General features: G+C 39.1%; 2 protein-coding genes and 1 long non-coding RNA gene across 7 annotated transcripts; 1 reads left to right on the forward strand and 2 right to left on the reverse strand.

Annotated features, from left to right (window-relative positions):
- Positions 1 to 579: 579 nt before the first annotated feature.
- LOC110484588 (caspase-10) lies at positions 580 to 8,399 on the reverse strand. Of its 4 annotated transcripts, none has more exons than XM_085584589.1 (8): positions 8,316 to 8,399; positions 6,765 to 7,115; positions 6,522 to 6,621; positions 5,824 to 5,959; positions 4,893 to 4,981; positions 3,428 to 3,539; positions 2,180 to 2,684; positions 580 to 1,711 (listed from the first exon to the last, which is right to left on the reverse strand). In XM_085584589.1, exons 2-8 carry the CDS (start codon positions 7,076 to 7,078, stop codon positions 1,540 to 1,542), a joined length of 1,428 nt encoding a protein of 475 aa, XP_085440715.1. In that variant the 5' UTR covers positions 7,079 to 7,115; positions 8,316 to 8,399; the 3' UTR covers positions 580 to 1,539. The 4 variants fall into 4 exon arrangements, with proteins under 4 accessions (XP_085440715.1, XP_085440714.1, XP_021411054.3 ...); XM_085584588.1 differs by having other exon boundaries at positions 6,453 to 6,621; XM_021555379.4 differs by having other exon boundaries at positions 8,113 to 8,399.
- Positions 8,400 to 9,147: 748 nt separating this feature from the next.
- CFLAR (CASP8 and FADD like apoptosis regulator) lies at positions 9,148 to 22,875 on the reverse strand. Of its 2 annotated transcripts, XM_085584591.1 has the most exons (10): positions 22,580 to 22,875; positions 21,571 to 21,676; positions 20,472 to 20,607; positions 20,212 to 20,309; positions 19,282 to 19,333; positions 18,509 to 18,564; positions 17,481 to 17,559; positions 14,064 to 14,559; positions 12,958 to 13,106; positions 9,148 to 11,442 (listed from the first exon to the last, which is right to left on the reverse strand). In XM_085584591.1, exons 1-9 carry the CDS (start codon positions 22,873 to 22,875, stop codon positions 12,971 to 12,973), a joined length of 1,455 nt encoding a protein of 484 aa, XP_085440717.1. In that variant the 3' UTR covers positions 9,148 to 11,442; positions 12,958 to 12,970. The 2 variants fall into 2 exon arrangements, with proteins under 2 accessions (XP_085440717.1, XP_077641255.2); XM_077785129.2 differs by lacking the exon at positions 9,148 to 11,442 and having other exon boundaries at positions 12,493 to 13,106.
- Positions 14,453 to 24,504, forward strand: LOC146766920 (uncharacterized). The gene is made up of 2 exons (XR_014956599.1): positions 14,453 to 14,589; positions 18,845 to 24,504. It is a non-coding gene; the product is annotated as an uncharacterized LOC146766920 (long non-coding RNA).
- Positions 24,505 to 26,496: the final 1,992 nt, after the last annotated feature.

The raw sequence follows: 26,496 nt of genomic DNA on the forward strand, positions 1-26,496 counted from the left end.
TAATAAAATGGTTATAAAAATAATAATACAATTATGGATGTCCGGATGCTCTCGGACACTAAGTCAAGAAAAGCATGACTTGTGAACAAAGGAATCGCCCTTAAAACAATACACTTGTTGCATATTCATATATCCTTCATAGTTATGCATATATTCTATTTAAAACAAGAAACTCTGTCTGTTGTATGTCAACTGTTCCTTTAATCTCCATGGCACCTTTGAGTCTGAGCAAGGCCTGAAGAAATTAGCTTCTTCTGACAAGAAGCCATAAATTCCTCTCCTTTGGAAGATTTAGTGTTCTTCTCATTCCTAAAAAAAAACTTCCCCCACATACATAGTCTCTATTTTAACATTATTTTGGAACCTAAAACTATATTTAACACACTATTTCAGAGAATTAATACAGCATAACTTTCTAACGTTACACATATAATATTAATTGTAATATTTGCAAAAAGCCAATAATAAATTATGCATTTTTCATAAAGTTTAATGTCGGCTTAAACCCTAAAGCAGTTAAAACCTCACTGATTCATGAAGTCCAACAAAGTGCAGGAATCAGTCAAAAACAAGGATAAATCCTTACCCCAGTAGAGAATTTTTATTTCACCAAGCTCTTAAAAAGTATGAATTTAATGCAATAAACATTAAACAGGAAAGACACAGGCATCTGTAATAAGTGTTCATAACAAAACAACATGGCATTATTTCAGTTAAATCACAAAATTCTGTCAGCAGCTTAGTCCACAGAAGCCTTCACAAACTGGCTGCGTTTAAAATGTTAAACCAACAAATTATAATTAAAAAATGTAATGCATAACAAAGTTAATCTGACCGGTGTATTTCACAGCATGCAAATCTTTCACCATAAATTTTCTCAGAAGTGATGGGGAAATAACAGTTCACAAGGTTTCACAGAGGGAATAATAAGCAGCATTTTGGCTTTACTCCATTTTGGAAAACTTCATTGTACATGAAGCTAGCCATTTGAGGAAACTGGAAGAAATTGCTGATTTCAGTTGGAAACTAGTTCTTTATTAAGTTAAATGTAATTTTCATTAGAGATTGAAGAAATCCTTTTCCACTTACTACCTAAGGCTTTGTCTCTTCATTCCCACTTTTTTCTCTCAATGAACATAACTAGTGGATTTAGAAACAGGATTTAAAATTGTTAGCCTGCAAAATAAAATATGATGAGTCTAAACCAGACCATTAGCAATCCTGGTTTAAATGAAAGCTTACATGCAATCCCTATGCAGCGAGGAAAAACCTATTGTATCTGCAGCCTGTGCAGGTACAAAAATGTTTAACATGAGTTAAACAGTGTGGTTTTTCCAACACTGATAATTCTGAATATAGAGATAATGTAAATAGCTGGCACACTGATTGTTTTAATTGTGTCTCCTCCAGTTTCCCAGTTTGTTTGACAAAAAATTTATAAGGCCTTGCATCAAAGCTAACAGATTATCAGGGTTTTGGCTGTCTTAAAACAGATAGTGTGATGAACTGCATTTAAATGAGATGACAAAATGATATGTATTAAAAGCACTGATGTTGTTCTGAAGGAGGAGGGGACATTGGTATTGGGAATATAAATTTTCTTCTTAAGGTATATGCTGGTTGAGGCATTTGCTTCTTTTCCCCTGAAGGGCTCTCACGTCTGGCCACATCTTCATTAACTTGTGTAAGAATTGACAAAATATCTTCACCCCTACAGCCAGAAGGACAGCAAAAAAAATTAGTTATTAGTGAGCAGATGGCAATCCACTTAACATTTCCCTGATCAGCTAGAAGATAGACTACAAACATTTAAAACACAAAAAAGAAAACATACTTTTCTCCAAATTTCTCTTTTGTCCTTATTTGAATCATATTAAAACCGAAAGACTGGGTTGCTTAATTTAACTAATAAAGAAAAATAGTCAAATAAAATATTTTAACCTATCACTCAATAAACTGTGCTGTCTTAGATTATAAATGTGAGGTTTGAGTGTTTTTTCACAATAAACTTCACACTCTATAGATTACATGTATGGTACTAGCAGAGTTAATGTAAATTGATCAACGTAAAATCATCACTTTAACTAATTCCATCCACCTTAGAACATGGGTGGGTGTTCCTAGATGAACGGCCTTTGGAGAAGAAAAATTTAATCAGAGCACTACACCAAGTATTTACCTTGGTACCAACAATTGTAGCTTGCTGCAGAGGGCCTGAATATACCAACTGCCCTCTTGAACGTGCCGGAAAGAGACACATCCATCAACTGTGGCCATGCCTAGGAGGAAATCAGCCTCCTCGGGAATACTTTCAGAAAGAGAAACTCTCTCTTGCATGGAAGACAAGTCAGGAGTTGGTCCATCACTATAAACATAGACAGGATCTTGTATCTTGTCACCCTGGCATGCTTGGATAAAGAAGAGTTTGGGTTTTGCAGCCAGCTGGGGACATTGTTTGGCAGTGAAGTGGGACATAAGCATGCGGATTGACACAGGTCTGTAATCTGTCCCAAAGATTGCTCCTGACTTTCCATGAGATAGAATACAACATATAAAACAGTTCCTGTCTTTGTGATCTTGCTCATGCTGCCAAGTTTCCATGAGATTTATTATCTCTCCAGATGTCAGATTTGTGCGAGTCCTCACATCCAGACCAAGCCATGTGAACACTCTCTCCAGTTGCTCTGTAAATAAATGAAAAATAAAAGGAAAACTCGAGGCAAGAGAAAAACTTTTTATGAAGACACCATGCAAGCTAATCTGTGAGGGGGAAAGACCTTACACCCTGACACTTCTGCAGATTCATTCTCATACTAGTAACAACTAAAGGTTAACTGGAATAAAAAAAGATGGCATTAGCTCAGAGTTCCTGGATTTTTCTAAGCAAGCTCCAGAAATTAGTGCATACACTGTCATTGTTAGTGAGCACACAAATGACACCTGAAAACACAAAGAATCTGCTCTTCCCCAGTTTCAGGAAAGATCTTTCAAAATCTTCCTCACATCATTATTTTCCAGTTGCACTTTTGACTATTAAGAGTTCCATTCATAAGAAATAAATAGAGGAAGCAGAACAAAGTAAGAAGTATGCACAGAGTTGCTTGAGTATGGATTTTTGCATTATATTAGGTAGAATGATGGTTTCATTTAGTTTAGTTTTAGTTCTTTACTATAGCTATAGACAAAGGATAAGTAAAAAGTGATTCTTAAAATTATTCAAGAATAATCCAACAGAAAACCCCTGTGGTTACTTGTCCTTTATCCTCTCCTACCCACGATACACAAACGACGTAATTTAACACATGTCTAACATTTCACTCTTTTAGAATATTAACTAACCATAGACACTAAAATATAGGGCAATACTACATAATCAAGTCACTTGGGGAAACAGAGATCCTCCAAAAATCTCACTTCAGTAACTTACCAGCATCTTTGTAAGAACCCATCCTCTGAGAACTACCGAAGTTAACATTATTAATAATGAGACAAAATCCTCTGTGTGGCCCATCCATTTTGTAGCTTCTCAATCTTTCAGTCTGTAGAAAGGAGAAGAAAAAAGCTTACAGTTTCAATTAATTTATTCAACTTACTCATATTTCCTTAACATGTCTCAAAAAACAGCAGTGAATCTCCAAGCACATTGTCACCATCCTGTCAAACTGCAGAAGAAGGATTTAGCATCTGGGTTCTCATCTGTATGCAAGAGGCAGGATTTAGCAGCCAAACTCTGAGTTTGGTGACGGGGACAGAAGACCCCAACTGCTTCCAATGCCAAAAACAGTATTTCAGCTTAATAGCAGAGAGATCACACTGAAACTATGGGAAGTTAGACATCTGAGTTGGCTTTTTTTTGAGAACAGTAATAAATACCTGGACTAGGTGATTCATACTGATCCACTGGAAAAGGATGGAAGCAGAACAGAAATCTCAGAAGTACATAAACCTATCACACTACAAGTTTTTTGGTTAAGATTTAAAATTACCTCCCACTTTTGAAAAGAAAACAAAACCAAAAGCATTTTTAAAGCTGAAAAGAACCAACATTTCAAGTAACATGAATTTAAGTCCAACCTTGGGTTGCAATAAAAAACTCCATCCACCAGAGTCCCTTCCTCCTCACTAGAGAGCAATACACACCTCCTTTTGTGCATTTTAGTTGGAGAAAATGAAGGAAGCACTCCAAGTTCCTTCAACAGCTTTGCAGCAGTCTGAACATCAGGTGATGAAAAGATGTTACAGCACAGAACTTCAAGAAATTAAATGGCTATAAACAAATGGAGCAACTTGCTTTTTCAATATCCATGGTCGTCACAAAGAAAAGGCCAGAGGGATAATTCAATGGTTACACTGCTATGGTTAAAGAGTGCACATAAAGGCCTGTAAGAGGGGATCTCACAAAAAGGATCTTTTCTCATATACCAAGACCTCTGCAATAGCTTACTAAAAACTCTGGCCTCCTTTTAATCCTTCTAACAAAGGCTTTGCATGCTACCCCTTATGACTTCTAATTTCAAGATGCCCTGAGGCTGTTTTGAAACCAGATGCAAAAAGTGAGAACTGTGAAACTCCATTTGTCTCTGTGTCTTGCACGTTCTACTGCCATCACCAAAATGCAAAATGTTTTGCCTTTATCAGGAAGATAAACACTGATGTGTGAATCACTTCAGAGGTATTATGTCCATTTTGCCTACAAGATACCTTTCAATATTGCTAAATCTCTGGCCTCCAAGGTTAAAATATTCTTTGAAACATTCAAATTTATCAGTCAACTCAAGAAACTTTATGAGCCTGATATTTCACAAGCCCTTGCATGATAAATGTCATTCAAGGGAGGATGAAAACCTCACACCAGCAGGTATTCAAAAAGGATTTAAGAGATTGTCTCAAACCTTGGGTTCATTTTCTACATTGCTGAATTCTCCACGCAGCTCCAGGTTTAGCTCAGAGAAGCTTTGTGTAAAATTAGTTTTCTTGTTATCTAGAAAAAACCCCAGCATAGGTATTTATGAAGATAAATCCAATATTTGTGGATGCAACAAAAAGGAGTTTAGCTACAATACATCACTTTTTGTATTTGAAATACTCTTTCACTGAAAGAAATAATTATTCCATACAAAATAGCATGGTCATGTTCAATAGATCTATTCTGATATTCTAGATCTATTTTTTGCTTATTTTTATTAGATGTATTTTTGTAACAAAGGCAAGGCTTCTATTTGTATCGATACTGCAAATTAAAGATACCCATGGTACAAGGATAAATTCTCCAAGACATTCAAATAAATTTTTCATCTGGAAATCATCTTAGAAATTACCAGTATTTAAAAAGAATATGCCTTCTTACTACTGAAGTTGTCAATTTTTCTCATTAATCAATAATAAATCTATTTTTTAAAAATATAAAACCATAAATAATTTGTTTGCTCATAGCCCATGTATCAGACACACATAAACCCACACAGTGTGTCTTGCCAGATTCACATTCACAGATCCCTAAGTGCCTTTTACAGGACAGTTGTCATCATCTCAATACTATTAGTGGGGAAATGGACAAATGAGACATAACTATCAGCAGATTTTCAGTTTCCCACCCTGTTCTGTATGTGCTGGGTTGCTCTGTGTGGCCTCAGATATTCCAGCACATCCCTTTATTTCAGGGATTCAGCTAGGAAATTATGCAGGCTTGGAATTGTTACGCCAGATTTATGCCACTCTAGCTCCCATTTAGCAATACACACATATGACCTTAAGTTCAGTAGCCCAGACCCATAGTACTTCCTGCATTTTAGCAAACCTGCTCCTAGACAATGAATTTCTCACCTTTTCCCTTTTTGTAGCAGTTTATTGTCTCCAGGAGATCAGGTGAAACGGTCATACAGACCTCCTCCAGTATCTTTACATTGTCTGTAGTTAAAAGGCCCTGCTTTTCCAATAAAGTCAGCAAATCCAAAGCAGACTGACAGCCAAAAGGAGAGAGTAAAATATAATTATTGTTCTTTAGAAATCAAAGCTTGCCTCTCAGCCCTGTCTCAAATCACATTATTATCTGCTTTGCTCCCTACCAACAAGGACCAGTCAATTTTACATCACCATTACAGCAGAAATGTTGCTTCATGGAAGCCACTGGTTGTGTTTTTATTTGGTATGGTCTTGTTTAAACAGATTCACCCAAACCGTATTAATGGCTCGTGGCTTCAAGAAGGCTTCAATGCTGTGAAACTACCAATGACATATGGACATCAATCTCCCTTGCATATGGCTCAAGCAGGGCAAAGATTTGATTTGTCACCTTTTTATACTCTGATACTAGACAGTGAACTGTCAGTGACTGACCTTAGCACGAGGGACCAAATTCTACTCTTGCCTGTCAACATCTTCCTTCCTGCTATCCCTATGAATACAACCAGCCTAGTTGCATATTATGCTCTATTCTGCCAAACACTCCTCACACTTTTTCTTCTATTTCCTGCCTTCCTTCTTCCCTTCCCACCATTTGGCTCATTTGACTCCTCACATACAGGAATTATCCATCCCTTTGGAAGATGGTTTTGCAGGAGGAAAATTATTTCCTTCAACATGTCACTGGTGATGTTCTCTGCCAATTCATACAGCATCTGCCTGTAACAGAGACAGAGTGAGATAAAAGTGGAACAGAAGATGGCATAAAAACCAAAGGCAATCTAAGAATTTAAAAATGGAAAAGAAAACAGTATGGCATAGATAGCAGTAATGGAGGGAAGAGAATTCCACTGCAAGCTTACCTGTATGGAGATATTCTTCCCTTCTCACTCAGATGTTCTTGTACTTTCTCCTTGGTGTAACCAATTTTCTTGAGCAAGGAGTGACATCTAATTCTATATAAGAGTTCAGCTAGTAGGAAAGTATCTTCTGCATTCAGATATTCTTGAGCCATAAGGAGCTTGAAGATGTCTGTTGCTAACTTCACACCTTCTAGTCTACTGAGGTGGAGCAAGTCAGTACAGAGAAATTTTAAAGCTGCTACATCTTCAGTCACCAGACTTTCACTAATAAGGAAAAGCTGCTGATGGAACTTCAAGCTGATATTATTCTCCATGTTGCTGGAACCAACAGCTGAAACAGCTTCTCTCTGACTGAAAGCAGAAAGCAAACACTAGTAACACTTAAATCTTCAATACAGCAATCCTTCTACTAAAATTTTATCCAATGGTTGTTTGGAAGCCCTGAATTATCTTTTAATAAATAAAGGTTTTAAATAAATTTGAAATTTACTTCCTTGTCTAAACACAGACCACAGGAAGACCAGATCTGGCAGAAGCTCTGAACAACCCGGTCTATAATTGAAGTTAGCCCTGCTCTGAGCAAAAAACTGTGCAAGATGACCTCAAGGTCTGAATCTTCTTTTCTTTTGAACATCTTCCACATTCAGATCTTTGCTTCTTTCTGTTGTAATGGGGAAGAGTCCCTGCAGTAACTTATTACAACTATTAATGGAGACAGCACAGTAGTTTGTGCATATTCCTTGATCTGCAGTCCAAGAGCTTGTTCTCTGGCTGTACCAGGAAGGTGTTCCTCTGTTACAAGGCTGACACCCAAACAGAAGCTGTGGAATAACCATCCACTCCCAGCTGTAATTTGCTTCCGGATTGTATTTGACAGTTGGCATAGAAAACCCCTTATAAGCCTCCCTTACAAGTAACTGGCAGTTAAAATGTAATAGCACTCAATGCTCAGTCTAAATAGGCTCTGCACAAGCAACTCTCTCTTACTCAGGTTTAACAGAGACTAATCGACTTTCTACTACACCGACTTCTTCCATGGAGCCTAGGCAGTTCAATTCTGCCCGTGGAAGGTTAAATAGATAAGAAGGTGCTCCAGTGCCTTCTAACTGGTAGGTCTTCAATCTTTTGCTTATAGCAATTGGAAGCAAAGGTTTCTACAAGGGGGAGCACAATCAGTGCAGGATCTGCTCGCTGCCCAGGCTTGGAGCGGCTCACCCGCATATCCACAGCTGCCTCGGGGCATCGACACAGAAAAGTAACCAGTCCGCATCTCTGATGTATGCTTTCAGATATCGCCTCAGAAAAGGAAAATCGTATGACATAAGCAAGATAAGAACTGTAAAATTACCTTTGCTTTAAGCTTTGTATCTGGCCGGAGCAGTGCCCCGCGGGTTAAGCCCGAGGCAAGGCGGAGCGCGCGAACCGCAGCCGGGCCCGCCGGCGCACGTGGGCAGGAGCGCCCCGAGGAGCGCGCAGCCGGGAGCCACCGCACAACGCGAGCGACGGAGCCTTCCTGCGAGCCCTCTCCCCTTCAGCCCCACGCTCTGGTACCTCTCACACGAGTTCCAGTCCCGATCCCTCTCCCGGCAGCTAGCCGTGCCGGCGGCTCGCGGCTCCCTGCGCGGTCCCTTCTGCGGCTCGCCGCGGCCGGGGGAGGCGTGTCCCGGCTCTGCCCGAGCAGGCGGCGGGAGGCAGCGCCAGCAGCAGGGCGGAATGTGGGAGTGGGGAGTGCGAGGGAAGGAGCGGGCCGCGGCTGCCAGAGCCCGCGAGGCTTCCACCAGGAGCGGCGGCACCGCCCCCTCCCGCCCCGCCGCGCCCGGGAACGGGAAAAGCCTTCAGGCAGCGCCCGGGGTACGAAGTGTAAGACGTGACCCGTAATTCGCCTCGCTTTTGCTGCCAAGCCATGTTAAAGCAGGCTACATCGCAAAAAGGCCTCGAACGTTTTAGGCACATTATTTGAATGTTTGTTTCCCGCTGGAAGGAAGCTTGAAGAGGAGCGCTTGCGGGAGAGGGCTGCAACACCATTTGTACGTGGGGCTGCGTGTCCGTGTCCGCAGCAGTAAAGGGAGGAGGAGGAAGGTGAGCAGACTCTGCTCAGTGCAGGCTCCTTGGGGCCTTCAGCATCTGTATCCCCCACAACCTCGCGTCAGTGGAGGCAGGATGAAAAGTGTCTCCTTGTTCATGCCAAAAGTTGTCCAACACACCGAGAGCAGCTGAGTTACCTGCTGAAACTGTAAGTCTTGCTGTCCTTTATTATGTCAGCTCGTTTTTATAGAACTGTAAACTTCACAGCCTAATTTAACAAGTTATATAGGTCTGCAAGATAAACAGACCAAGAATTTCAGAGTTATCCTATGGTCTAGAGGGAGACAGGGACAATCAGTCTGACTGCATACAGAAATTTTATTCAGAATATCACCATGAAACTGAGCATTTGTATCCAGTCATAGTGTCTTATTATTGTTTCTAATACAGAAGCTGAAAAATAGACATAATTTAAACCAGCCACAGAAAAGCTGTCAAATAATTCAGTACAGGAGATTTAATTTAAATTGAATATAGATCAACCACACAGACAGCAATACTCCTCAGCAATACTGTTCTGCATGTCAGAAACTTAAAACTCTGGAAAGCAGAAAATAATTCTCAGAAACTCCCATAAAAAGCTTCTCTGACTCAGGTATATGTAATAGGAGCCACTGTTACTTCTTATGCAGAGTTGAAAGGGGAGATCAGCCATACAACATGCTCCATCTACAAGTTATACCACAGTAACATCCTCTTGAATATAAATTCTATTTTGGATAATGAGCTCAATTTACGGCTCAGCCACATCAGTGTAGGTGGCTGAGAAAAACCATGCAACTCAAGTCTGGTACAAAACACCACTGAATCTCTTGCCTCTTGCATACAGCTTCTGAGCCACTTAAAGACATCACCTTCTATATATGGAGCACATACAGAACTACAAGAAATTTTCTTCCAGTTATCAGAAACCAAAACTGTAATTAAGTGCCAAAGCATTGACTCTGACAGCCTTATTCCAACCTCTGACAATGCAGGAGCAGCGTAACTTGTTTTATCTCCTCCAACAGTATGTTCTGAAAATTAGACATTTTGGCAGTCCAAGACCATGAAATTTCACCAGCTGTATTGAAGATTTAAGTGTTACTAGTGTTTGCTTTCTGCTTTCTCTATGTTCCTGTGCTAACACCTTAAACTCATGATGGATCCAAAATTCTCTCCCCCTTTTTCTTTTGGCTAAAGGATCATTTAACCTGAGATCATTTCACTACCTGCAGTACAGGGACAGCTTGATGCAGTCCACACCCCGCATCCGTTTCTAGACTCAAATTTTATGTGTGCACTACAGCAAGAAGAGACAGGACCCCTCATGTGTATGGAGGGACACAGAAACCTGGTAAGGGTTTTGGAGTGGAGGCCCTCTGAGGAGGGGTTGAGCTCACTTGGCTTGTTCAGCCTGGGGAGGAAGAGGGGAGACCTCACTGCAGTCTTCAACATCCTCATGAAGGGAAGCAAAGGGGCAGAGGTATCAACCACTTGTCTCTGGTGACCACTGACAGGACTTGAGAAATGAAACTGTGTCACGGGAGGGTTAGGGTAGAATTTAGGAAGAGGTTCTTCAATTCTTCATCCAGAGGGTGGCTGGGCACTGGAACAGGCTCCCCAGGGAAGTGGTCACAGCACCAACCCTGACAGAGCTCAAGAAGCTTTTGGAGAACACTCTTAGGCACATGGCGGGATTCTTGGGGTGTCCTGTGCAGGGCCAGGAGTTGGACTCTATGATCCTGATGGGTCCCTTCTAACTCAGCTTATTCTATGAGTCTGTGATCCTATAAGCTATGGGAGAAGTGACAGAAGAGCCATCACAGAAGTCCTGCATAAATACTCACTACGCAGCAGGTACAGGGATCAGCTTGCCTGAACACCACACTTGAAAGAGGTGCCAAGGCAATAAATACTGCTTAGATGAATGATTATAGATTGCGTATGGCTACGTTTGGGAATCTACAGAGGATCAGTGTAAAAAATCACTATCTGACACCCATGAATGCTGCACAATACATGTCTATCCCCACAACTCTAGAGGATTATAACCACTTCCAACCAAGCAGCCATGCATAGAGTCCCTTCCTTTTCCACTGAAAGGGTTAATTACATGAGCCTCTAGTTTTCAAAATGGCATTTCTGCATAATTTATTAATGAAAGGGACATGGACTTACTGTCTTGCAGTAAGGCAAAGAACATATATACTTCTTAACCCCCAAACCAAATTTGTCACAAAACTGTAAAAGCAGAATCTATTCTACTACTAATATCTTAAGTAAACAGTTGCATTTAGCATCACTCTAAACCCCCCAACCAACCAGCCCACAAAACATCAACCAACTCACCACATCATTAGAGTCTGTAAAGACAACCACTATTATTCTCACTTCCTTTTTCCCATTTTCTTCTCCTTCCAATATTGATACTGTATTTCTCATCCAAATCATCTTTCACCTACTTGTTCTTCTCTTGATGCTCCCTACCATTCCCCTTCTTGTTCCTGCTTAAAATTTTCACATTTCTTTTCCTCATCTGCCTCCTGTTGATTCCATTTTCTCTGCTTTTGGTTGTCTATGGGGTAGCAGAAGTGCTTGTCAAATGCAAAAGCTAGTAAAGGAAATGGGAAAGTGAAGTTAATCTGTGAAGAAGATCACGTATATTAATATTACTTAGATATATGTAATTTGAAATGACACCTTATTTCTACAAGCACAGGAAACATTTGTTTTACCATTTAGTTTATCTACCAGCCACCACAGGAAGTAACTCCTAAGATTCCACATCTGTCATTCTGTATCCTTCTTTTTTCCATTAAAAATTTAAACAGAAACCAAGCAAAGCACAGCAGGACCTTGAATTATTTTCCCGCACAGGAGTATATTAGGAGTAAAAATTAAATATTTACAAGTGGCCTACTTTATTGTCACTAAATTCAGTGACAATAAACTTCAATACAACCCATCCAGGTTATACTGTTATACAAGTAGGCTAACTGAACTTTAAGGCAGTTAACTTTTAGTTAAGCAACTGCTACATTGGAGAAAAAGCTTTGTAATTAGGACAATTTTCCCTTTTCTTTTTTCACAAGAACAAGAGCACTTGGGAAAAAAATGAGTTAATAGAGGCATATTATTTTTCACAAGCAAAAGCAGTAAGGGCGAGGTGTTTAACATAATCCAGTCTTAAAGGCCCATGGCTGCTACATACTACATTTAAGTTGAAATATTTTAAAGTCTCTTTTTACAACTATGCCTGGTACAATGAGTGTGAATCACGTTTCAGCTTCCACAAGACATCTGCCAAAATCTCACATTTTTTTAACTATGTGGCAGATCACTGTAATGTCCTGTCACATGTAGACTCATTTTTGCATCAGTAGAAAACATACTTGGCCCAAAGATGGCAGACTGTCTCATTTATTAACACAGAACCCCCATGTGCTGTGGACAGTTCTAACAATGCAATCTTTAATACAGCAAACAGATGGAATCCAGATTATTGAAAAGACCATCCTTCTCTCCCTTCTGTTTTGCCAGTCTATAGAGGCATGCAAGCCAGAACTTGTTAGCAAAGATCTGGCATTACTGGGTAGGAATGCTTTCCTGAGACATTTGCCACTATTAGGTGCAGGGGAAAGTAATCAATGTGTTTCAGTGGTTTGGGCTGGCTTTTTATTATTTAAGTATTAACTGCTAGAAGGTATGTTAAAAACTACAAATGAAGCAATAAAAACATTTTGTTTTTTCTTGGAAAACCCAACAGCTATACAGTTTAGATCTCTTTACACTCTGTTTACCCGGGGTATTCAGTAACAAGGTATGTTGCACTGCTATACAATAGCTACTACTCTCAACCAAGCTTTCAGAGACTACAGTATTAAAATACAAAATCTAGTGTCTTAGCACACTAAAACGCTTGTAAATTCCTGTGTTTGGCAGCAACAGGCACTTTTGATATACATGAAATAACACATAAATAAAAGTATGGAATCCTGATTACTGAAAAGGGGGAGATCTCTCTCTCCCTTCTGTTTTGACAATCTATAGAGGCATGCAAGCCAGAACTTGTCAGCAAAGTTCTGGCATTACTGGGTACTTCTTGTTAATAATTTCAGATATGTACTTTCTAACAGCAGTTAAGTGGGGAAAAAAAGTTTCTTCCTCAGTGTGTGCTGGAGCAGCAGTGAGTATTGTTGGCTTGGGTCAACGGTCATATTCCCATCATAAACTTTTTTGTTCAGTTCCATATGGATAGCCAATATACAGCGTTTCCTGCAGCAAAAAAATCAAAAGCATTCCATTAGAGAATGAAGCAAGACACCATTTAAGAATTCACAAGAGAGAAGATAACTTCAGACTCAGCATGGAGAAAGTTTGTAATTTCAGTCTCTACTGCAGAGGTAAAATCTCTAACACACAAGGCTGTACACACACACAAATTTTGAGACAAACTTTTATGACCCAAATCATTGCTGTGACATTGATTATGCTGACATGATGATCTGTGGTTTCATGACAGGGCTTTAGGGCTTGTAAAAAGGTACTAAATGTTAGCACTGTAACTACCTTGAATAACAGTTGTTAGCTCCCTGGTAGATCAGCTATATAAATAAAAACTTTGTTGGTAAGTTATAAAATCTTTGTTGCTAAGTTATATATCCAAATGCCTCTGAGTTTTGCACAGATTCGTTTGGATCTCTTTAATAGACAAAAGTTTTCTGTCAGTTTAAATTCAAGATTACCTATTGGAAATCAATTGGCTCTGTGAAAAAATGGTTAATTAAATTTGGAAAAACTAGAAAATCCTTCCCTCTCTACTGCCTTTGTCCTGAACTTAAGTACTGACTGTTTACATTTGCAAGCACAGCTCATCTTAATGGTACATGGCAATCCTCAATTTAACAGAAGCCTGTTTATCTTGGAGAAGGAAGATTTCCAATCCCATCTAAAGCACTGACATACATTATCTAGGACAGGTTCTTCCCTTCTTACTCTGCAAACCCCAATGCCTTAACACACTTTAACTTTATACTGCAAAATCAGAAATTTCATTCCTAGTTTAGGCTACCTTTCTACACAATTTTATGAGGATACTTGTCTTTTGACTATGACACTGCAAGACAACATATTTCAGGGCCAGATGGTTTGAAATTTAAGGTTTCTCATTCTCCATGAAAATAAGCTAGCATAGAAAAAGGATGATTTTTTTTTACTCTTACTTTAATTTACCTTTTATAAGGATTATGGAGTAGCTCAGCCAGACAACGCAGATAATATGAGGATGAAGTTGAGGATCGTTCTAGTTTAGACACATCCACCTTGCAATGACTCCAAAAGATGTCTGCTGCTTGGGGAATCGTGACTTTAGAACTGATATTCTCAGCATTCCCATCAACTTCCGACAGACTGGTATATTCTTGCTCATTTTCTGGCACAACATAGCTCTGAATAAAAAAAAGCTTCGGTTTTCCTAGGAGTCCAGGACATGAGTCTGCTGTAAAGTATTTCTTTATTTGTTCCAAAGGGAATCCAGAAAAGGTGTGGTCCGTACAGAAGATGCTCTGAGAGTTTCCACGGCTGACCAATATGCAAACGAAGCTGTCACAATATTTGTGCTTCTGCCACCTTGCAACTTCAAGCAATTTTTGATTCATGGAGTTCATATTTAAATACCTGTGACAATGAACATCATAGCCTAAGCCTCTGAAGGTCTTTTCCAACACATCTGAAAGAAGCAAGATGTAATTAAACCAAGGTACACCAAATCTCAATCTCATCTATATTGAGTTACAGTACTTAGGAGTGTTTTTCTATTGAAACTAAGTAGTTTATTTTATCACAATAATTAAAAATCAGGAGCACTTGGTGTTGATCACAGTACATTACATACTTATAGTGCTATATGCATGTTGTCTTTCCTGTGAGCTACATGTTTCATGGCAGCAGAGACACTGTTTCACATTCCACAGACACTTACATGCTTTCCTTTAGGGCCAGTATTCCAAGTTCCTAAGACTTCAAATACAAGACAAGAAAAAACACGCTTGAAATTATAAAGAATGATCTGGACAGCATAGGAAGTCTGTTTCACCTTTTAATTTGTCAAAATTACCTTGAATGGTTATTATAGATACACAGAACTGCATAAGAAATACAGAGGTTCTCTTTCATCAGTCAAAAAGGAACCTGCTGCAGTACTTTTTGCTTCCTAAAATTTTAAGTGACAAGCTCCAGGTGAAGAATGGACACTGGAGTCTTAACTGGGACAGAATGGCCTTTTCAGGCAAAGAAGAAAGCTGAATAATGAACTCTTTCAATTGAGTTAGACATTTGTAGGTAGCCAAACCCCAAGACCTAACTCTTACTGTATTTGTGTTAACCTGTGCTGCAGGAAAATGTGTAAAGATCTGAATGTTTCTTAATATGGGACTGGAACCAGATACATGGTGGTTAAAACCACAGGTATGAAGTGTTCAGAGCACCACAAGCTACTACGACGACTTACAGCTGTAGCATTGTATATTTAATATAAAACACACATACATTGCCCATGGACAGCTTCTGGTAGGAAAAGATTTGTCAAGTGCCATGTTTATGTAAAATGCCTTACACACATAGGAAACTTACCCACAGCTGTCTTTGACTTCAAAAGTTTAACAAGCCTTAATTAGCAGGGGCTGTTTCAGAGGTAATGGCAGTAAAGCAGCTGTGCTGCCAGACTGTTCTCCCCACAGAGCCCACAGTGAACAGAAGAAACCGAACTCATAACTTTCCTCAGCAAAATAAACTGTAGACACAAACTCTATGCTATAGTGAGGTGATAAAAAATAACTACAGTTTCATTCCAATTCTGCTGGTTTGATTAAATTTTGTAAGATAATTAAAAAACTGTCCAGACATTTTTAATTTGAGAATAGAAAGATAAAGCTTCCTTATTTTACGCAATAAAATATGCTCTCAAAATTCAGACTACTCAGTATCACTACAGTCTAGCAGTTATACACTTGATGAAGCCCTCCATCAGTCAGGGGTAACAGAACATGTACAAAATGAGAATTACAGCAGTGAGAATGCTTTTCCTGTAATGTTCTGATCTCACTGGCAGCTGCACATAAGCACACAAATACAAAACCTGGTGTCAGCTTAGTACCCATACACACTAACTGTCAAAGTTTAAAAGAACCAATTCAAAACCTCAGAGCTGACAACTTGGTTAACAATTAATCAGAAATTTTACATAGCCTTGAATAAGCCTTGGACACTCTAAGGCAAGACACACTACAGCATTACATACTGCAGCCTGAGATCAGAAACTACCTATTCAACACTACCCAACTGCCAACAAACCTCCACTGATTTTTCAGCATCTCCATTCTACATAAAACAGTAGCCTTTTCTCCCCTCATTATTTGCAATGTAAGGATTAAACTGATTTCTAAATAGAAAAATCAAAAGCAGCTATTTACAAAACAGCAAGGTGCATTTCAGTTTGAATTTTATCAGCATTTGATAAATTCATGCTGTTTACAGTGGGCATCATAAAGTATTGTACTTCTTGATCCTACAGTATCTATTACTGGTTCACCTTCCTGAGACTAAATCTTGGGACAGCTACAGATTCTTATGGATGCCACAGATACAGTTTCTAATGTTTTCTCTGCCCTCTTCTTCAGTGTAATCAGACTTCAGAATAGTGTGGCACAACTATTTCTGCCTTTCTAGCAAACTCCTTTAAGCAATGCCATATGCCCTATCTCCTCTGAATCTCACTAGCACCCTAAGGTACTTCAGTGCAAGTCTTGCCTTCTATCATGTTAAATGCTGACAATGTGACCTCAAACATCGGAGATACAGACTGTGTGTGAGCTCCACAACCACTGCCCTGCAATTACACCAGCAATCCTAAATTAGTTCATCTGTGGGACCATTACATTTGAGAAAACCAAAAGACATGTCCAGAAAGCCTCTCCTTCCCCTACATCTCCCAACCTATTACAGAGCTGACTGTAAATACTCTTCATGTTTATTTTTAGCCTCACGTGTTACAGTGATTAGAGTGAGGGATGTTTTTGATTGTGCAAAGATCTAATTCCAGGATTCTACAAAGGCAACCAGGAAATGCCCACATTTCAACAATAGCAGTAACTACACTGACAGCAGTGGTGACACTTTCAGTTTCACTGTGGTGACATTTTCAGCCAAACTGTGCAACATAGGACAGAAGTCCTGGTGCATCATTAATAAAGGACCGCATGGCTATTCAAAATCTCTAGTGTCCAATAGGACTGCACTTCAAATCCACAACAGTTTTTTTTTTTGTTAACTGGTGAGAAACACTACCATCTCTGCCAATAACCTGCTGTATGTCTTTATGACTGCTGTAAGCCTAATTCTATCCTCTTTCACATTCTTTCATTCAGAGATTCTGCACAAAAAACCCCAAACGTTGTCTCCAATAATTAGGACAGTTGGCTTTAACCTGATGTTGTCCCTTCCCTTTAGAAATCTTACTAGAATTGGTAGATTAAATGACTGGGATAACACTACCCTAATTTGGCTGGAAACTGAACATTATATTCTTTATACTAAATTCTTCTAATTATCTGAGACTTAGAAGTTAAGGGACTTAAAATTCCAGAAACTTACCAGTGTCATTGCCAATACAATCTATTATCAGGCATATTCCTAAAGGCTGACTTTGCATTCTGTAAGAATCATCAGACACCTGAGAAATGTGAAAGGACAATTACAAAGTCAATACATCACTTTCTCAACTTTTAGACCATATTATTTTCTCAAATTTTATGTTATAGATGTATTAAATAACATTCTGTTGTTTTCCACCAAGTAGCTAGCAGAAATCTGTCTACTGGGTTGTAACGTGTCTTATCTACACAACAAAAAAACAGAAATAAAGGACTAATGATTCTTTTTCTTCTATTTCTAGTACAGACAGTTTTTGTGTCCTTGTGTTATGCAATCTCACTACCATAAGGATCCTTAAATAGAGACTAAAACTGTATAAGCTTCATACTGCCAACACAATAAATGTAGAAATCTTTTGTGTTCCTCAGGTGTGCAAGCAAGCACTGCTCATCAGAAAACTCATTTCCTTATTTAGTGGAACAACCTCCTTACTCCTAAATAATCCATAATGACTCTATTGTTGTGATAGAGAATTTATTGAAGAAATCAATTTGCTACAGATTGGTTCCTAATCTACAGGAGAACTAGTGAAAATAGCAGTTGTCCATCCTTATCATTAATACCCCAAGCATGTCTGTCTTCTGCCTGGAGAGCAAGGGGTGAGGAGGGAATCAAGAAGAAAATCTACTGCATACAAAGAAGCTCTGTGATTCCTAATGCATGTGGCAAGAGGTCTGAACTTCAACAAGTTTTAACTTGGCCTCCACTAACAAATGTACGAGTTCCATGTGCACATCATATATACATGTATTTTGCACACTGCTACTTCCAGAGTAGCAGCAAATATTTTCTATTTCAAATATATTGTGCAAAAACAACTCACAGGACCTGTTTATGGCTGAGGATGTACCCATTGTTCTGCCTGTACACAGCTCAAGAAAATCTCAAAACTAAACACAAAGAAAACTAAGGAAAATACTCACAGAGATTGTATTTATTTACATGCATACATATACACAAAAATATACCTTATTTGGCACTGATCCTGACTCCTCAATGGACATGTGAAGTGGTTCTGCTGCACCTAAAACATACAGAAGTAATCTCAGTATGCAAGTGCTAGTGTTATTTTTTAATCACCAGACCATTTGTAAAGAAAAGGTATCTACTTTAACAAAGTTCTCACCCATTGGGACCTCTTAGTTTCTATGTATGCTACTGAAGTTTAAAAATCCCTAAATTATTCACCTCTAAAATGTTATCTGCATTTCCTTCTACATTGCTTGGGACTAGAAGGAATAATGAATCTCTTCTACAGTGAAACAATTCAGCCAACTAATTTTAAAAATCACCATATTTTACAGATTTTGGGGTTTCCAGAGAAAACACAATACACATGGAAAGAACCTGGTATTCAATGCACAACTTCCTGGCTGGCCTGGTGGGGAGTGCACTGCTGAACTGACACAAAAATTTCCTTCTCCAGAGCTAACAGGCAGAACTACACCATGCAGGCCTCCAGAGCTGGCTAGCCAATTTTAGCCATGGTTTTACTAATAAAGTATTCTGTTAAGAAGTTTTGACAGTGGAAGCTTACATTTTTAAAGAATGTTTTAAGATGTGGCAGCACAAGCAAAGCAAATACAAGACCAAACAGTAAGGCCAGGCTCAGTTCTGAGAGGTATCAAATACTTTTTGCTCCTGATATTATTAACAGGATTAGCCATGAACACAACTATCAAACAACAGTCCTTTTGATGTAATGAAATTCATTTGGCTCTTTTAGATAAAACGCTCTTACCCAGAGTAAGACTTGATCCATTTTGTAATTTTTCTATGTTCTCATTCTGAATCTGAAATTAAGAAAAAGGCATGATATTCCTACTCTCCTTCAAGAATTAATAAACATGTTCCAAAATAAAACACAGTAGTATTTCCTCCTCAGTAAAAGGATATTTTAGATTCATTTCTATCAGCTAAATAGAATTACAATGTAGCAGATGAAAAAACCTACCCAGAGCACAGACAAATAAAATAAACACCCAACTGTTCCTCCTCCTCCTCAAAAAAAAATCACCAGCTTGTCATCAACTGCAAGGAAAACCCTCTGAAGATGTGAACTTTGTTTCCTATATAGCAGCAGGGAGCTGCATGTTTACTGAACACATGACAACTAATATCATCAAATTTACCATGGTTAAAGACTTTAAGAAAGGTCATGCTAATACAATATTAGAGTTAACTAAAATATAAAGAATATTGCATGCAGTAGGATTTGATGACTTTCAGAGACTGAGATATCTTCTTAAACTGAGTTTAAAACAAACCACCAAAAAAAAAAAAAAAGCTTAAAAAAGCTATCATTTTCAGCTTCAAAAATTAAAAGCTACTTTCCCTGAAAGATCTAGAGGTACAAAGAATATGTTTTGCAAAGAAGAGTCAAAGCAAAACTTTTTACTCCAGTGTAGTAGAAAAAAACTGTCAAGATACAGATTTTATATGTTTTTAATAGAAAAAAATTCACATAAATTCTTTAAAGGGCATCTTTCTCAGGCAGATTAACATCAGTCCCTAAACTCAGCAAATAACAGGAATAACAGAAATAAACCAAGCAGTACTTGGTTTATTTCACTAGCTATCTCTAATTCCTCAGGTGCTGAAAGATTGATCTCCTTTTAAAGTCTTGCAATATTTGGAAATAAAGGATTTGTTTCACTTCTTGAATACTTACCCCTGAATGATAAGGAGGATCAATCAGATTTAAATTAGGGAGAGAGGCCTGAAGCGCATTTACATAAACTGGCTGAGAATGAACAGAGGACACTGAAGCTGCAGATTTAACAGAAACACAAACACACCATGATATTTCAATTGTTTTGAAAACCTAGATCTACAAAGAATGCAAATGCCCTTATTTGTATGTCACAGTTTTATCTTCAGCACATCTGATTGCTGCTATCAAGAGTAACCAGTACAAAAAGAGCATCTCACCTTCATGCTTGTACTTCTGAATCTTCCTAATCAAGTCTATCCTGTGAATACTTTGAAAACAGTTTTCTATCAAATCCAGTTGATTAGGAGCCACCAAATTTAGCTTCTCCAGGTCAATGATAAGAGCTAGAAAACTCTAGAATAGCAACATAAACCCAAACACATCAGTAATTTTTTCTCCACCAGATGTAACAAAGCAACACAGAAAATACCATGGAGAGGTCATGAAGGCTGTATAAACAATTAGAGATGTTACACCTTCTAAGAAAATTATCTGAGAAACATTTTAATCCTTGATATTGTCACACCAGTGATAGAAACTAGAAAGTCATGTTCTTAAAAACCTATCTTAAATTTTTGAGGAAACAGTTTTGCATTTTGTTTTTGCTACAAAGCAAAACAGCTACTGCAAATGTCACCTCACGTGCCACAAAGCAAGAGGCAAGAAAAGCTTTGGGAAATTTTCAGGGCCTCTCTCCTTCTCTGACTGAAGACAGAAAAGGAAAAAAAAACTCCAAAGGAAGAAGACAGAAATCTTCAGTCTTCTCTGCACAGTGGTCATGGTTTCTGAATCTTCTCTACTGAATTTCTGCCTTCTCAGAGGACTTAACAAAAATATTCAGAATGCAAAGGTATAAAGACATAATTACAATATGTTCTTTTGTGTTCTTTTGTAAGTGAATTACAATGTGTTCTTTGTAAGTGAAGCAGAGCACAAACAAAAAGTGACCTTGTAACTTAAGATACAGTTCAAATGTTTTTTTTTTTTTAAGATTATTCTTACAATAACTTTCAGGTCAGAAATATTAAAGAAAGATTTCCACAAAATGCCCATGAAGTTCATTCAATCACAATACACTACAACAAGCAATTTTTTACTCCTCTTGTTTTTTTACTAGTTTTCCATGCTTCTTTTCTTGAACTAAAAATCAACAAAATGAAACAGAAACCACAACTCCTTGTCTGCTTCCTGATGTGTGTGTACTCCTGCCTCAATACTTCTTGCAGTACTGACTCCTCTCCTTTGCTGTCTAGCTACATATTTTTTTTACTTTCATGTCTCTCTGCTCCAGAGGAGAATGCCAACAGGAAAACATACCTTATCTTTTGCCATTTTCATACGAGGTGCATAATCTCTGAGTAGAAAACCAAGAGAACTCACTTCATCTTTTTCCAGATTTTCATTTATCTCTACCATTAGTACCCTGAAATAAAGTTGAGATATTTCTAAATGATTAGCTTGCAGCAAGATTCCTCCCTTTCCCAACTACTCAACTTCTCCCCATGTTCCAGTCTTCATCTACAATCTCTAACTGAGAAACAGGTAAAAGACATACCCTGTTTCAAGATCCAGTTATGAAATACTCTTGCCAATCAGCACCTGTGTTTTTCAGACTGACAGTGTAATAGCCATTGTTAGGAAAACAGAAGTTTCCTTAATGTTTAACAGAGATTAAGTAAGAGAATGAGACAACAGAACATATCCTTAACTTTTTAACCTGTTAGCTACAGGATTTTTATTTCAGTGTGAATTCAATACAAGAAAATCTTCCTTATGAGTGCATGGATTTCTTTCTGAAGTCTTTCAAAGAAAATGACTGGAATTTCCCTCCCAAAACTAGTAGTAGAGTAAAACAAGTAAGAGAAAGGTCCCTTGAGAAAAGTTATACCACGTGGCCATGTGCCCAAAGCAAGCCAGAAAAGAAAATATGTCTAATCAATGATATTCCTTAAAAGTGTCATTTAGCTGCTAACCTAGAACTCTATAAACATCACTGGTTTTATTCACAAACACACAAACTCCTTAAATACAGATACTTCTAATGCCATGACTAGTAGAAACTATTTAAGTTTAATTCAGCAACTAAACTTGACTTTTTTTTTTTAACTATACTCTAGATATAATGTTCTTTTCTGCTTTTCTTCTACTTCAATAAATATTCTCTGAATCTGTGAAGTATTAAAAAAAAACAACAAAAAAACCCCAAACAAACCCACAACTCACCCATACTGCCCCCCCCCACCCCCCAAAAAAAACAAAGTTAAAAAGCAAACCACTTATTTTGAACAAGATAGCATAGCTTTTAAATCTGAAATAGATGTATTACCTGTAATCAGGGATAAGTCTGAGACTCCTGGCAAGGTGAGCTTCCACTGTTGCTTTCTCAGTGTTCAGGATCCTCCTCAGCAAGTCAAACCTCTTAACTCGGTACAACAGCTCAGACAAGCCAACAGGAGTCAGTTTCTCTCTCTCATTCAAAGCCACCAAGACCTCCTTAAGATCAGCAGTGGCCAAGTCAGGAGCAAGGTCTCGGCACAGGAAAACCATCATCTCTTCTTCATCTTTATCCAATTCTTCTTGAATTTGATGAATAAGGAAAGCTGGCACTTGGCACCTGGTCATCACTTTGTTGCTGTTCCTTTAAAATTGCCAGCCTACTTGTTTTTAAACTGGAAACCAACATGACATGAAGCCTGTGTCTACCACAGCACTTCTCATGGGTTCATTCTTAACTAGGTGCATTTCCACAAGGGCAGTTCTGTGGGAGAGAATTAAAAGGCAATAAATCAGTGATCTGCTGCACAAGTTCACATAACTCTCCTATCTGAAGTATTTAACTTTCAGCTAACACTCCAACATACACTACAAAGACCTCCTTTATTCAAGGGACTCTCTCAGTTGTTCATTACAAAACTAAAACTATTTGGAAGGTCATACTAATCAGAAAGATATGTAAGTTATTTTTAGAGGAAACTACCTTAACATGAGTCTGTATATTCCATAGGAAGTGAAACAAAAGTCATCAGCTTGCTGATCAATGATAGATGAAGTATTTCCAAAAGCTCTGCCCCTTTTCCGAGCAACAATATAGCATGTAATATTAGAACTGCTAATATATGTAAATTCAAGAGTGTGTGGATTTTCTTATTATTAACATAACTTAAATTTATTCCAATCTGGGGTTAAAAGGATTTTCCACACACACCCACCATGCTCAAAAAGATTGAAAAGCCACTCAAAGAAAATACTCCAACCTTAAATATGCAAATTAGTTCATTCTGAAAGTATAGATAAGCCACAGATCACTTTTTTCTTCACTAAACATTCATGTACCATTATACTGAAAACTGGAACAAAAATTCAAACCTAGAAAAACCCCCAGCCTTGTGATTAACAAAATGAGGAGGGTGCTATACTCAGTTTCCACTGCCACCAGCTATGGAAATTCCATCTAACCCCCTCTGACCTCCATTATATATAGGGAGAAATGGCAGATGAGCAAACCTAAAGACAAACCTTAGTCCTTCCACAGATCACTATACTGCAGAGTTTTATTTAAACCATACTGGAAAGCAAATGCCAATTCAACTCCAAAGGTTAATATACCAAAATATTCTAGCACCCGAATAAGGTTTTTTTACAGCATTTTCATCCTTTTGTTACGCATTCTGGAAGTTACGATCAAAAATGTCACATACTGTGTCCATAATTAAGCAGGTGAGATAAATTAATCTAAAACAGAGGAACCCCTAATGCACTGTAATGTGTTTTGGAAAGTTTTCTGTCAGAAGAAAAGCATATTCATTGCTAACTTATTTTCAATCTAGCATCAAACACTTCTGAGAATCCTATAGAATGACACTGTTTTTATGACATAATGCAGTCAAGAAGGAGGAAGCACAAAGCACCTTCATATGGAAGTATCTCCCAGGTACTTTCAGCTGGGACTTTTAAAAGAACTTGAAGTAATAGTTTAAAGTGAAACAGGAATTTAACAACTTTTGGTCATTTTTGGAAATACCTGAAAAACTTTAACTACTCCAGTTGATGTTTATCTAATCTTTTAAAACTAATTAAAAGAACAGAGGTGGGGGTGTGTGTTAGGAAGAAATTTCCTACTGAGTTGGAATTTCAGACATGCAAAATTACTATTTATATGTTAACTTAAAATTAATTTGCCTTTAAAACACCCATATGAATCATCTTCTTTTGTGAATTTCCTTTATATAATGATACATCACATGCTCATTACATGCTGATTATACTCTCAGTGTTGAAACTATCTTACCTGTATGTAGAATTGTTCACAAGAACACTGGAAAACTGGCATTTGATCATTGCCAAACCACTGATCCAGCACACATTGGTTTCCATCCAGGATTTTCCAGTGATTACATTAACTCACTGCTGGACAAATATCAAGATCACAAATTACTGTGGAGGGCTACTTCCTTTTATGGGGGTGGGAAAACCAAAGAAAATGACCAAGAGTTATTCTTCTATACGACTGCAGTGAACTAGGAGTGGTGCTCAAAATAAAAGGAAAACCAGCATAACATTCTTTGGGTACTGTGTGGGAAATGAGTAAGAGCAACGGAAATTATTTTATTTAGTATAAACTAAAACAATTTATAACTTTGCAGATCCACTCCACCATATGAGATAAAGGGCATAATGCGCCACTCTTCCATCTGATGACCACTTTTTCAAACATCACAGATGGTCATTATAGCTGCAAAAGTTAAAGAAAAAAAGCAATCAGAACATAAACCCAGCAGCCTAGCTTTTGATTATCTGGACTCTGCAACAAGATGACTTACTGAATGTAAATTCTCTACAAACAAGGAGAGAAAAATCAGGTTATCTTCTAAGACAAAAAAAAGTTCATAGTCATCAGAGATAAAGCTGCCTCAATAATTGTCGTGTTCATGTGACATTCTAATTAGGCTTTTTTTTTTTTTTTTCCTAACACCATTGCAAAGGAGCAGGAAACAACATACTAAAATTTCACACAAACATGCACAAAGCTCCAGTTAACTCCTTGCTGGCATTTTGTATCTTGAACCCTTCAGAGTCAACTTTGCAGCAACAAAGGCGGGATATGACGCCAGCGGTCGCAGCTCTGATTCGGGAGATTATCTTTCTTCCCCAAGGCGAAGATGACCTGGCTGCGGGGTGTGCTCCGCCCTTCCTCCGCTCTGTCCTGCTCGCAGAGATGGCGGTGAACGACTGCGCTTGGAGCCAGGGCCATCTGGCATTTTTCAAAGCTGCAGAGCATGCTCCACAGCTTTTCAATTTCCCCATTTCCTCACTGCCCCACGCCCTTCAGCAGAAGCTTGTGCAACGCACTCAGAGAACACAGGGAAGTTCTGCGGCACATTTCTTCCTACTCTTGAACAGTTTTCCCCCGATGCAAACTAGTATGACACGCTAATTTGTTTTAACATCCCAGTCCTCCTAATTAAAACAAAAAGTAAAAAAAAAATCCCTAAAACCAAACAAAAAAACCCCAACTACTAAGCGTGGTTTATGCAGATTTCCTGTAATTTTTCTACGTGCGTCATTTTAATCACGCTCGGTTTCGGTTCTCACCGCGAGCCCCGGCCCCGCTTGCGCCGGGCGCTCCGGCGCTGGGCCGCCTGTGCTGCGAGCGCAGGGCAGGGAAGGGATGGTGAGGGAAAGGAGGGGGAAAGGAGCGGGGAAGGTATAACGCACCCAGACGCCTCGGGGAGGTCTCTACAGCAACCAGGTCCGGCATTTGGAGAAGGGAGGAGCTGGGGCGGTACCGGCCCGCTGGCCGCACAGCGCCGCGCCGGGCCGGGGGAGGGCTAGGGGGGAGGCAGGGTGGTGGTTTTAGTTTTGTTTCCGGCAAAGAGCTGAACACACAAAAGCGGGCCAAGAGCGGATGGAGGCGGGACAGGGCCGTGGTGCCTCCCGGCACCTCCCCCTGGCACGGACAGAGCGGCGGGACAGCGCTGTGAGGGGACAACGCTGTGAGGGGACCGCGCTGTGCGGGGACAGCGCTGTGCGGGGACAGCGCTGTGCGGGGACAGCGCTGTGCGGGGACCGCGCTGTGAGGGGACAGCGCTGTGCGGGGACAGAGCTGTGCTAGGACAGCGCTGTGCGGGGACAGCGCTGTGAAGGGACAGCGCTGTGAGGGGACAGCGCTGTGCGGGGACAGAGCTGTGCTAGGACAGCGCTGCCGTCCGGAGCTCGTACACGAGCGTTTGCAGGCTGTGTTTG

Source organism: Lonchura striata, chromosome 7, assembly GCF_050655825.1.
Source record: "Lonchura striata isolate lonStrDom1 chromosome 7, ASM5065582v1, whole genome shotgun sequence".
In the NCBI taxonomy this organism is placed as follows: Eukaryota; Metazoa; Chordata; class Aves; order Passeriformes; family Estrildidae; genus Lonchura; species Lonchura striata.

Excerpts from the sequence above, each read along its gene's own strand:
- LOC110484588 (XM_085584588.1), bottom strand. The coding sequence starts at position 7,078 with ATGGAGAATAATATCAGCTTGAAGTTCCATCAGCAGCTTTTCCTTATT. Across the intron at positions 4,982-5,823 it reads CTGCTACAAAAAGGGAAAAG|ATAACAAGAAAACTAATTTT; the intron begins GTGAGAAATTCA and ends GGTTTTTTCTAG. Across the intron at positions 2,685-3,427 it reads GGGTTCTTACAAAGATGCTG|AGCAACTGGAGAGAGTGTTC; the intron begins GTAAGTTACTGA and ends ATTTATTTACAG.
- CFLAR (XM_085584591.1), bottom strand. The coding sequence starts at position 22,875 with ATGACCAGGTGCCAAGTGCCAGCTTTCCTTATTCATCAAATTCAAGAA. Across the intron at positions 19,334-20,211 it reads ATCCTCCTTATCATTCAGGG|ATTCAGAATGAGAACATAGA; the intron begins GTAAGTATTCAA and ends TCTTAATTTCAG. Across the intron at positions 13,107-14,063 it reads CTCCATAATCCTTATAAAAG|GAAACGCTGTATATTGGCTA; the intron begins GTAAATTAAAGT and ends TTTTTGCTGCAG.